Below are 13556 nucleotides of genomic sequence, written 5' to 3'. Positions count from 1 at the left end.
AATGCATTAATATTCATATGATTTATTTCACATACCATGTGATTTACATTAAGTGTTCACAAGTATAGCAGGAAAATGAGATGGTCATCTGGTTGTTGCAAAAACTTTGTAATGGGAAAATACATGCAAGGCAAAAACTATCAGTTCTTAAACCGAATGGACTCTTAAAACTAATCAAAGGAAGGAACAATTATATAAAATTGTGGTAATGAAGCAGTTTAAGAATCTGAAGAAAGGAAATGAAGAGCCTTGTATAAAACCTTGTGGGATTTTTTTTATAAAAAAAAAAATATATCCAATGAACTAAATTGAAGTTAAACTTGTATGGAAAAGCAAAGAACATGGTGAAAAATAAAGAATGCTTGAAGATATGGGCAATTGAAGAGGGAAATCCTTTCAACTTTAAACGATTAATGTGTTGTAGTTGTGGTGGCACAGGCAATGCCTTGTATTATTAATATATTCAGATTCCAAAGCTTTAGCCTGAAGGTGTGTGCTTTCCAATGTTTTCTTAACATTAGCAAAGACCATTGTCATACTGGAGCTTATTCTATATCCTGAGCTTCTGTTGAGAAGATCTTGCTCTGCTGTCCTGATATTTTAAGCTGTTATATCTAAAAGTAGGACCCTCACCTCTGATTTGACATCTCTGCTCATATATGTAGGAAAAATAAAAAAAAATCCTTCCAGTAGCACCTTAAAGACCAACTAAGTTAGTTCTTGGTATGAGCTTTCGTGTGCATGCACACTTCTTCAGATACACACTTGTAGGAGTGCTGTCTAAGCTATGTTATTCAAAGATTGTGAAGCCTTTAAAAATGGGCCTGGAAAATTGCCAGCAGCTGCTACAATTTTTGCAAAACTGTTTGAATCTGTTTCCATCTTTGGAAGGTGTAGCTGTGAAACTTCTCAGTTGACATGCAGCTTATTTCCTAGCTTATTTCTCATATATTTGACTACTGAAGCTATTTTAAAAAAACCTTGCATGATAAAGTGAAATTCATATCATAGAAGAGGGAGCTTATAATATATAGTTGATAAAAGGTCCATCTGGCTGTGGGCATGTGTTTCTTTTTCCAGTAGCAATGCCAAGTCATTGAGCATTCCTACCCTTTTTGTGCACGTGATCTGACAGGGCAAGAAAGAGCAGGAAAAGTCATTTACCCCTCAGTGTCTGGATTCTTTGCTAACAACATTCTGTTTTGTCTAAATTTTGTTCTGTGTTTTTCTCCTCCTCCACCTTAACACAGTTTCTCAGTGGTTGGTTTAAAAGGCGATCCTTGCTGTGTCTATCCATATATTAAATCATAGATTACTATGATGTAAATGCACTTCAGATAGCTGTGCACTTACTTGCTCCCCACTTGCTCCTCCTTGTGCAGCTGTGAAGAGGAGTTTGAAAGCTTTTGCTTCTGTCCCCCCCCCCTCCTCACTACAACTTGCTGTGACAAACTATGATTAATGTTTGAAACAACCCACCTTGATCAGTTTGCCTGTTCAGATAGCACAAGAGGTGGTTAATAAAAAATGGAAGTGAAAGTTTATTAATTCCAGCTTGTAATCATGCTGTAAGAGGAGATGGCATGAGGAGCATGCATACCCAAGTTTCACGGTGGTGCACCAATGTCACAATAAATTCTGGTTTGTATGATGTCTGAATGCAGCCTGATATTCAGTTTGGAGGCCATAATTAAAAAGCTTGAGAAACACTGGTTAGATTAGGAATGACTGCAGTTGTTACGCAACCTCATACACTCAGTAAGATCCCCCAAACAAAGACATAATATTCTAGAGTAGATTTAGAGAAACCTTGTTGAATATTCAGGGAAGCTGCTCCAAAATTAGTTATTTGAATTTGCTTGTGGGCAACTTTACAATTTCCACAGAATATTCCATTTTAAAAGCATTGGGCTGGGTTCAGACTTTCCTCCTAATGGCGGATGGGGAAGTTGATGTTTGCTGATTCCACATCTTCCTGCAGACCCAATTGCCACTTCCCACATTCTCCCAGAGGGTTAGAAACCCTCCAGAACAGTATGGAAGGTGGCACACAGAGCTGCATGGAGATGGGAGCAACACTGGAAGAAAAGCTAAGAATAAGAAGGCATCAGGCTGTTAATCCCTTTGGTAAGGGATTGGGCAGAAGAAGTTGAGGAATAGTGATAGTGTAAAATATACACCTTTATTGAGAAGATCTAATGGTAACATTCAAGGCCCCAGAATAAGGATCCTGCCAAGATTTGGCCTTAAACCCGAAGGTGCTCCTTGTCTTGTTGGATAGAATAATTGCAGAAGCCTGTTGAATGCGTTTGATTCCAAAAAATCACGAGCAGTCAAAGCTCATTAGCAAATAGAACTTTTACTAATGATTTCTGGCTTAGTAGCAAAAACAAAACAAAAACCAACTTCAAGAATAAATATATAGAAACTCAGAGGGTGTGAAGAGAAGAAAAGAAAAGTGAAAGTAAGAATGAGCAGGCAGTTCACTGAGCTCAGATATATCTTTCTGGCTCACTGTGGCCTTGACATCGAACACACAGAGAACAGAGAAACCCATGACATCTGCTGCTGTCTCAGCAGAAATGAACAGTTACAAACACACTAGAATAAACCAGTATTTTCCAGTACTGGGCAGTTGCTGCCTTCAAAGACTGCCATGAGAGATCCCACAGAGAATAAAGATTTCTCTGAAGTGAAAAGGCTACTTAGGTCTCTGAAGATCATATGAACGCATAAAAAATGTATTCAGTGGCTGGAAGGAGACTTACAGAAGGTGAAGCTTGGAGCCAACACATAATATGTTTAGGAAACAAGGCAGCATCACTTTCAGAAGATGACAAACATGTATTTGCTACATATATTATCACTGAAGCGATAGGAAATTCTTTTTCATCGATTTAGAGAGTTGGGATCTGCTGAGGTGTGTTTACTTTCTAAGAAATCTCACCATCTGTATAAATGAAAAAGAGTCTTGTGGCACCTTAAAAACAAGCAGATTTGTTATGACATATGCTTATGCTTCACTAAATCTGTTAGTCTTTAAGGTGCCACAGGACTGTTGTTTTTACTGCAACAAACTAATACAATTGTCCCATTATAATTTGTCTGCCTAAGGTAATTATTGCATAGATTCTGCCCAATTCAATTGTGAAAATGTTTACATGCATACATAAAAAATATATCTTAAGAAACTGGTCTAAAAATGCATGATGTTTCTTGAATACACACTGTAATCTTAAAATTTATTCAAATTCTTTGAAGACTTCTTCCACCGCATAGAAGTTTAACAGCCTGCAAAAGGCATAAACTGACTGTTTGCAGAGCAAAGTGCTATTTTAATAGTTTTTTGAAAGAGTTGTTTTCAAGGGTTCCATAGGGGAATGGCTGAGGCTCAGAAACAGACCACCTTCTTTGCATGCAGAAGGTCTCAGGTTCGATCCCTAACGTCTCCAAGCAAGACTGGGATGTGTATAGCAGTTGTAATTCTGAAGAATCTCTGCCAGGCACTGTAGATATACTGAGTTAGATGGATCAAAAGTTGTACTTGTTTTAAGACAGCTTCCTATGTTTCTAAATATGTAAGAAGGCCTCTCCTCCTTCCGGAGGGGAGGTGTTGTGAGCGGGAGACGATTCCCGCGTCATGCAGGGGGCGTTCTGCCCCCTGCCCTATCCTCATGTCTGGCGCGCCACGCCCCCGGTTGGGCACCCAACTGGGAGGCTCGGTGGGGGCGTGGTTTGCTGCTCAAAATGCAGCTGCGCCAGCCATTCTGCCTCATTGCGCTTACTTTTCGCCTCAAGTCCATTAAAGGAATCCGGCGGTCGTGGATCCTGTCCGATGCCTGTGTGGTGACATCAGGGGAGAGCTTATAGTTGTATTAGCATCAACAGGCTCCCCCGACTGGTGGTTAACCCCTCTTCAGGCTCACCCCTCTCCGAGTGGGTGGAGTCAAATCTTTTGTGGTCCAGTGCCTAAGCCAATACCTTCTCACATGCTGTAATCAATAAAGTTGTGGCCTTTTCTTCTCCTTTAACCTTACATTCTGTGTCCATTTGTCTTTATTCCCCAAGAGGGGATTGGGTCCTTGAATCACAAGTTATGAGAAAATAGAGCTTGCTCCTTGTGGAGCCTCACTCAGCATGCACATTCCTGAGTGCTGTTATGTGCATGCAGCTTGTTTTATTTTTAGTTTCCTTTTATTATTGTAGTAAGAGGCCCAGAAAACTTGGTTCTAGGGTACAATATTAATACTAAAATAAATAATAAATAATAATTCTTCTGTGAGAGGGCTATGCATATGAATAAGGATCATGAGCAGGACCAGCATTCATAGAGGATGCAAAAAGAACTGAATTTTGTGCTAAAGAAAGCACTTTTGATCTAGTGGATGTGTCTGCTAAAGGAAAAGGAAGAGAGACATTTTTGCCTATCTTCCCTGCATCCCCCAATGCCATTGTTCCGAGAGTGGGGGGATGTCACAACTCTGTAACCAGTTTTCAAGGGAGAACTGGAAACTGGGAGAGGGGGAGGAATGGTTTTTTTAAAAAAATTCACTTCCCCTCTTCTTCCATTAGCATGGGCATCTGTTGAATCAAAAGGGGAAGCAGGGTTATTGGCTTGTTTTGTTCTTGTTCTTGTATTGATTATGAATTTTGTGTTTCATCCTGTGTTTTTATGCTGTGAACCACCTAGATTATATTTATTTATTTACCAGATTTATATCTCATCTTTCCTGACAGTTCAGTGATAAGATACAAAAGCACAGCTATAAAACCAGATATAAAAACCAGATGAAATGTCTGCCTTAAAGGTTTGAAATGCTAAACACAAGCATCAGTGGCAGATAAACATATTCAGTTGCAAAGTAAAACAATCCAAGAAAACCAGTTATTCAAAGGGATTAGCAAATTAGAAGGTCCCGCCCCCCCCAAAAAAAGTTTTTTTACATTGAGCCAAAAAGCTAGCTGCTTGGGAGTAAAAGGTGAACATTGCATAAATAAGCCACACAGTTTACTCCCACCCCACCCCCACCCTTCTGGAGAAGGGAAATACACTAAATTTTGAAAACCTTTGGCCATCTGTTTAACAAGCAGGTTTATGCCTGGCCATCATAGCTCCCTAGGCGCATATGCTGAATCAGGTAAATTTCCATATCTAATTTTGGATACAACTCTGAACATACACTAGGGTTGGATCTAAGAAATCATTAATTGAATTACCTGCTGGATGTGACAAGTGATATATTACCCAGTATTCTCCTAACAGTTTCTGAGGCATTAAACATAATGGAAATATTCAAATGTATGGAGACAGTTTCCAGCCAAGGGTTTGCTGCTCTGCATAATTTCTGTATTGATTTTATGCAAAGCCACTTCTCACCGATGTAATAATGGCCTAAGAGAGTTTTTCCCTCCTCTGAAAGGAATGGGGAGAATGACTTATTTTATATTCAGCAGTATTGAACACTTTCCTTGTAGCTTCTTTAACCCTCCTTCATTAGAAAACCTGACTGGACCTTTCTAGTACTGGGGTCAAATGTGCCTGAATTTGGGGGCATTGTTTATAGTAATAAATTAGGAGGACTGCTGTAGGTCTAGTTCTGTGTAAATTCTGGAATGAACAGGGGCCCCAGGTGGATTGCAATTTTCATTCCATTTCTATCTAGAAGGCTGTTTCCAGAAGGTGGTGCTATGGGACTGCTGTTCAGCCCAGTATGCTATGTAGTCCCACAGTGTTCCATCTTTTTCCATATGCATCTCAACATCTACCTGAGGCCACTGAGTGACATCACCCACAGGTTTGATGTTTGGTTTCATCGGTATGCTTTACACCTGAGTCTGGCGTGGACGTGAACATATTAAGTCTGTAATAAAGTAGATGGAGATCGGGAAGCTCCAGGAGATCGGGCAATTTGTTGTCCAATGAATGTTTAACCTGTTCTACATGATGTTGCTATTCCTCTCAAGGAGTTCACAATTTGGGGGTGCTTCTTGATCCAGCTTTGTCACTGGAACCATGATTCCACAGCTCATAATATCTTTTGATGGCACATTAGCTGTGACTCTGCTTGGCTAGAAATAGCGAGCCTCACTCATCCATGTGGTGGCAACCCCCAAATTAGACTATTGCAATGTGTTGCATTTGGAGCTACCTTTGTCAGGAAACTGTTAGCTAGTTAGTTAGCTACACATCTGCTAACTAAACCTGAATGGTGGGGTCATACCTTACTGGTGCTGTTGCACTGGCTCCGGGTTCATTTTTGGTCACAAAATGCTGTTGTTTACTTTTAAAGTCCCAAATGGTTTCTGACCTGGGTAGCTGAAGAGATGCTTCTAACACAGCCTGAGGTCCAGAGTTCCTGCTGTCTCACGTAAAGCAGGTGGCAATGGGAATAGGGTCTTGTCAGTTGCTGAGCCTTATTTATGAGATCCTCTTCAAAGAACTACGTTGTCTTTCTGGAACAAAGACCTTTCTATTTTTCCTGTGTTTTATTCTCTCTTTGCAGAAATGTTTTAATTGCTGCTTTTATCCTGCATTTTGTTTCTTGTTGTATTTTTTAAAACAGCAGCATATGTTGTTGTTTAGTCGTTTAGTCATGTCCGACTCTTTGTGACCCCATGGACCAGAGCACGCCAGGCACTTCTGTCTTCCACTGCCTCCCGCAGTTTGGTCAGACTCATGTTTGTAGCTTCGAAGACGCTATCCAACCATCTTGTCCTCTGTCGCCCCCTTCTCCTTGTGCCCTCCATCTTTCCCAACATTAGGGTCTTTTCCAGGGAGTCTTCTCTTCTCATGAGGTGGCCAAAGTATTGGAGCCTCAGCTTCACGATCTGTCCTTCCAGTGAGCACTCAGGGCTGATTTCCTTAAGAATGGATACGTTTGATCTTCTTGCAGTCTATGGGACTCTCAAGAGTCTCCTCCAGCACCATAATTCAAAAGCATCAATTCTTTGACGATCAGCTTTCTTTATGGTCCAGCTCTCACTTCCATACATCACTACTGGGAAAACCATAGCTTTTACTATACGGACCTTTGTTGGCAAGGTGATGTCTCTACTTTTTAAGATGCTATCTAGGTTTGTCATTGCTTTCCTCCCAAGAAGCAGGCGTCTCTTAATTTCATGGCTGCTGTCACCATCTGCAGTGATCATGGAGCCCAAGAAAGTAAAATCTCTCACTGCCTCCATTTCTTCCCCTTCTATTTGCCAGGAGGTGATGGGACCAGTGGCCATGATCTTTGTTTTTTTTGATGTTGAGCTTCAGACCATATTTTGCGCTCTCCTCTTTCACCCTCAATAAAAGGTTCTTTAATTCCTCCTCATTTTCTGCTATCAAGGTTGTGTCATCTGCATATCTGAGGTTGTTGATATTTCTTCCAGCAATCTTAATTCCGGCTTGGGATTCATCCAGCCCAGCCTTTCGCATGATGAATTCTGCATATAAGTTAAATAAACAGGGAGACAAAAAACAGCCTTGCCGTACTCCTTTCCCAATTTTGAACCAATCAGTTGTTCCATATCCAGTTCTAACTGTAGCTTCTTGTTCCACATAGAGATTTCTCAGGAGATAGATGAGGTGATCAGGCACTCCCATTTCTTTAAGAATTTGCCATAGTTTGCTGTGGTCAACACAGTCAAAGGCTTTTGTATAGCCAATGAAGCAGAAGTAGATGTCTTTCTGGAACTCTCTAGCTTTCTCCATAATCCAGCGCATGTTTGCAATTTGGTCTCTGGTTCCTCTGCCTCTTCTAAATCCAGCTTGCACTTCTGGGAGTTCTCAGTCCACATACTGCTTGAGTCTTCCTTGTAGAATTTTAAGCATAACCTTGCTAGCGTGTGAAATGAGTGCAATTGTGCGGTAGTTGGAGCATTCTTTGGCACTGCCCTTCTTTGGAATTGGGATGTAGACTGATCTTCTCCAATCCTCTGGCCACTGCTGAGTTTTCAAAACTTGCTGGCATATTGAGTGTAGCACCTTAACAGCATCATCTTTTAAAATTTTAAATAGTTCAGCTGGAATACCATCACTTCCACTGGCCTTGTTATTTGCAGTGCTTTCTAAGGCCCATTTGACTTCACTCTCCAGGATGTCTGGCTCAAGGTCAGCAACCATACTACCTGGGGTGTGCGAGACATCCATATCTTTCTGATATAATTCCTCTGTGTATTCTTGCCACCTCTTCTTGATGTCTTCTGCTTCTGTTAGGTCCTTACCACTTTTGTCCTTTATTATGGTAATCTTTGAACGAAATGTTCCTTTCATATCTCCAATTTTCTTGAACAGATCTCTGGTTCTTCCCATTCTGTTGTTTTCCTCTATTTCTTTGCATTGCTCGTTTAAGAAGGCCTTCTTGTCTCTCCTTGCTATTTTTTGGAAATCTGCATTCAATTTCCTGTATCTTTCTCTATCTCCCTCGCATTTTGCTTGCCTTCTCTCCCCCACTATTTGTAAGGCCTCGTTGGACAGCCACTTTGCTTTCTTGCATTTCCTTTTCATTGGGATGGTTTTCGTTGCGGCCTCCTGTATAATGTTGTGAGCCTCCATCCATAGTTCTTCAGGCACTCTGTCCAGCAAATCTAAATCCTTAAACCTGTTCCTCACTTCCACTGTGTATTCATAAGGGATTTGATTTAGATTGTATCTTACCGGCCCAGTGGTTTTTCCTACTTTCTTCAGTTTAAGCTTGAATTTTGCTATAAGAAGCTGATGATCTGAGCCACAGTCAGCTCCAGGTCTTGTTTTTGCTGAGTGTATAGAGCTTCTCCATCTTTGGCTGCAGAGAATATAATCAATCTGATTTCAATGCTGCCCATCTGGTGATGTCCATGTGTAGAGTCATCTCTTGTGTTGTTGGAAAAGCGTGTTTGTGATGACCAGCTTGTTCTCTTGGCAGAACTCTATTAGCCTTTGCCCTGCTTTGTTTTGAACTCCAAGGCCAAACTTGCCAGTTGTTCCTTTTATCTCTTGACTCCCTACTTTAGCATTCCAATCCCCTATAAAAGAAGAACATCCTTCTTTGGTGTCACTTCAATAAGGTGTTGTAAGTCTTCATAGAATTGGTCAATTTCAGTTTCTTCAGCACCAGTAGTTGGTGCCTTGCCGTGGCGAAGGGGCTTGAAGAACTCAGAGAAGCTATGAACTATGCCAAGCAGGGCACCCAAGATGAACAGGTCATAGTGGAGAGTTTTGACCAAACGTGATCCACCTGGAGGAGGAACCAGCAAGCCACTCCAGTATCCCTGCCAAGAAAACTCCATAGACAAAGACAACAGCAGCATATATGTGCTTTCATATTGTGTTCTATATGACTTATATAAGCCATCCAGTGGTATAAATTTATTAAATATAGCTTTGGTGCTTTCTTTAATATATATTAAACACTCTAAGTTTCATGTTGCAATATGGCCTTCATCAAGTATGCATACAAATTTCTGAGAATTCACAGAGGTGTTACATATTGTTTGAACAGCCTATGCCATTATTTCAGCTTAACATCAGCAAAGCAAAACACCTGGGCAGAAAATTTGTCGAAAAATACATAATGTAAAAAAATATCCTGATCCACTTTGCAGGCTGGGATTGCTGAGAGCTGCATAGGTTTGCTAAATACAAGGAACTGTGATTGCAGAAACTACCCACTTTATGTAGGTGTGCTATCCAAATTAAATGATGAAATGCTCCAATATTTGATTACCAGTTAGCCAGAACATGATCTGGTTTCCAGCGGAAAAGTTTCCACTGCAGTTTTACTTCCTCAAGTTTAGCACAAACACTCCAGATAGCACAAACGCTGTGCTTACACAGTTCTGTTTTGCATTTCTAAGAATTAAGTGGCTGTGTTTTACTGTTCCCCGTTGCACCTTTTACTTCTTAGTATCTCTGCCTGATTCCACCCAAGTGGAATAATAATAAAATTATTAAACAAATAGGCAGGAAAGCCTTATAGACTTTCAGATACATTTATTCCTGATACAGTACTATGAAGATGCTAAACTCTTAGAAATGAAAGGTGCTTAGTGGTTCTGTGCCTTGAGAATTATAACTCAAGTTATAATTTATTATGATTCTATCAAATACTATATATGTTCTTGATATGGGCCTAATTTACCAGTAGTATAGCACACACTTCTTCTCATTTGAACTTATTGGCTTCATTTTGAATTACGGGTCGTATCAGATACCATTGACAGCACTGCAATTTAACTGTCATAATAGTGCTTCATGTGTCAAAGTCAAAGTAATTCAATTTGCTGCCAAGCTTGGTGCTTTCAGTAAACTGTGTTCTGTCATATAAGCTGTTGATTCAGTGATTCCTTGGGCATTATTTTTTGTTTTAATCCTTTTAAAATGAATCTACCTGATTTGGATGGATCTTATCTCATGTCACACGGTTTGCAAACCCATTCATCTTCCACTTTAAAGCCACTATTTTAAAGTCGTATTTTCAACTTTCAATTTGTGGTGGCCATCCAGATGAAGATGGGGAACCGTGAGCATTCTCATAGAGCCCTCTTCCTTAATTTGGCCCAGCTCCACACTATGGTCCAGTAGTGTGCTATTTCCCTCTGAGCCCAATTCTCACAGTTTCTCTCCGTGCTCTTTATTGATTCTTGCGTGATCAGAAGGATGAACAGCCTGCAGCAGCAAAGGCAATTAGCTGGGTCGGTGAGTGCCTAATGATGTTGTCCCCTGGCATTGACCTTCTTCTGTAGCTTCTTCAGCGCATATTCTGTAGCCTCTGTTTATGAATGCCACATATGGTCACTCTGGCTGATTCCATTTGAGGTATTATGCAGCAGTCACATAGAAATCTGATCATGTTCCTGTAATCAAGGGAAGGTGAAGTGAAGGCACGATGTGACATGGTGAGATGTTTCAGGTGACAATTTTTAGCAGGGGTGAATTAACCAGTTCTTTGTTTTCAGTGTTTTTGATGAGAATAGCTTAGGGACAGTTTTTCCACCCTGAAACTGTATTTAATGAGGAAAATTTCATCCTGTTTGCTATGTGCCATGTGTAGCTCACACCATGTAGCTATGTGAGAATTAAGTTTAAATCAGATTTTAGGTTGGGGTTTTTTTTTTGAAAATAATTTCTAAAAAATAATTTTAATAGCTACTTGCCATTAAATTTTAACACAAGCAATGCTAAAAATGCAGTCAAGCATGTTCACTAAGCCATGATTTGCTTTAACCACGATTTGTTCAACAAACAACTAATCTTCTCACAGATTAGCAAACAAACTATATCTTGTTTCTCCAAGTAGCTTGATTTGTTTTCCAGTTGATCTTGCATTGTGCATCTATATAGTGTGTTGAGCATTTGGGATAGGCTTAGTTATGTTTAATTTTGACTAATATGTAAAGTTAATTTCTGTAATCAGTGCCCCACTCACACAATGTATTTAAAAGTGCAGTATAAAGCCAAGTATTTTGTTAATGAGAACAAAATAGAATAGGAAGTGTGCTAATAATATTTCAGAAATTATTACGGAGTAGTTCTTTATATATTACACACTGATATAACTGGTCATTGAAATCTCTATAGGATCTTGTATAGCGTTGGGTTGACTGAAAAGAAAGCAAGAACACACTTTTACAATATGTCCTCTCTTTTTTTGCAGATGCTCCAGTCTTTGTTTCAAATCAGACAACATATTATTCCTGGGAAGGAAATCCCATCAATATAAGTTGTGATGTTCTATCTAATCCATCAGCATCTATTCAATGGAGACAAGGAAAACTACTTTTACCTGTAGGAAACTCAACTCATCTAAAGACACACAGTGCTGGAAGCAAACTGATACTAGAGGTAAGACCTTGAACCTGTGTTAGTAACTTAAATACTGTTTTGAAAAAAATCATATCTTTGCTTCTACAATTGTAACTAAGATTATTTTCTGATGAGGGATTCTTCACCCTTCCCTTTTACATTCCCTTTTCGGCTGTGGCCCTGGCCTGTTGGAACAATCTCCCACAAGAGATCAGGGCCCTGCGGGATTTGGCATCTTTCTTTTATCAATAATAATAATAATAATAATAATAATAATAATAATAATAATCTGATACGGTTTGTTATTCTATACTTGAATTTGTCAATTTTTTCCTAGTGTTGTGTGTGTGTGTGTGTGTGTGTGTGTGTGTGTAAGCAATCCTATATACACTTATCCCAAGTAAGCACCAATGAATTCAAAAGGACTTCAGAATAAACAGGCATAGGATTGAGCCTCTCCAAGTGCAGTTCCAGTGTTATTGTCGCAGAGGACTCAGACAAGATTCATTACAGCCCTCCTTCCTCACCTGTCTTGTGCATACCAGCAAGGTTTATGCAGCTGAGCCCCTACACTTGGTGAAATTATGCTCTAGAGCAGTGTTTCTTTCCAACATTATTGCCCAGCATGGTACCCTCCAACTCCCATAACCCCCAACCAGCATGGTCTGGTCCATGGTGAGAGATGATAGGAATTGCAGTCCAACAGCATCCATAAGGCACAACATTGGCTACCTCAAATCAAAAGTAACTTGTACAGTGGACAGAAGGACAACTGGGCCTCCTATTCCTTGTAGTTGCCCTGTGTACATGACAAGTAGGTGAAGGGAGATGGAATAGATCAGATTTTAGCAAGTAAGCTATGTGACATCGTTTACAGCTAGATTCTGTGCTTGCTGTTGGCAGGATCAAGCCCCCAGAATGGAGGCTCCTTCTCAAACCTTGTACAGTATTGATGTTAATCACAGAATCTTAGTATTGTAGAGTATAAAGGGAGCCCATGGGACATCTAGTACAACTCCCTGCAGTGCAGGAATATCAACTAAACATCCATAACAGATGACCATCCAATGGCAGTGGATATTTATGCTTAACCATTTCCAGTTGCTAGATGGATATGTAACTAGATTCACAATTATTATTATTATTATTATTTTTTGGGGGGGATAAAAACTAGATAATAATAAATTGCTTAAATATTATATTGTTTTGTTTTTACATGCAGACTGATACACATTTGTATTTATCTATTTTCCCCCTCCCTTGTTGTGACCCTAAAGTTTGCTCCTACATCTGACAATGATTTTGGACGGTACAACTGCACAGCCACCAATAGAATAGGAACACGATATCAAGAATATATATTAGCTTTAGCTGGTAAGTAAAAATATTTGGGTTTTTTTATATATTATTTCAACAAACTTTCTGAATGGAGATACTTATACCAGCTTGTACTGACTTTAATTTAGGCTATGTGCGCTGTTGTTTGAAAGTGTGTGTGCATGCATAAATTTGTGGGTTTTTTTTTTAAAAAAATATTATATATGCATTTGTTTAAACTATTTTAGTGTATGTATATATATATATATATATGCAGGTTTTGGTGTCTTCGGGTGTCTTCCCGTGTAAGAGTTGGGGTGTCTAGGCGACGTTTCGACGAGGTCTCACTCGTCATCTTCAGGCTGGTGCTTTCGGCTTCTTGTTACTAGAACAGAGCAGGATCTCAGTGTTTGAGTTCCTATAAATACTGTTGAGGGGGTGTGGTGTATAGCCTCCAACGTTCTGGGCA

General features: G+C 39.8%; 1 protein-coding gene across 3 annotated transcripts in view; it reads left to right on the top strand.

Moving 5' to 3' along the window:
- The window catches only part of NCAM2 (neural cell adhesion molecule 2), a 206491-nt gene that overhangs the window by 135235 nt on the left and 57700 nt on the right, over positions 1 to 13556 (top strand). For all 3 annotated transcript variants that reach the window (XM_081199627.1, XM_081199629.1, XM_081199628.1), the window contains exons 10-11: positions 11622 to 11809; positions 13048 to 13144. In XM_081199627.1, coding sequence (XP_081055753.1) covers positions 11622 to 11809; positions 13048 to 13144 — 285 coding nt within the window. The remainder of the gene's footprint in view (positions 1 to 11621; positions 11810 to 13047; positions 13145 to 13556) is intronic.

Source organism: Podarcis bocagei (genome assembly GCF_964188305.1).
Source record: "Podarcis bocagei genome assembly, chromosome: 6".
Lineage (NCBI taxonomy): Eukaryota > Metazoa > Chordata > Lepidosauria > Squamata > Lacertidae > Podarcis > Podarcis bocagei.
This window is presented reverse-complemented; position numbering and strand designations above follow the sequence as displayed.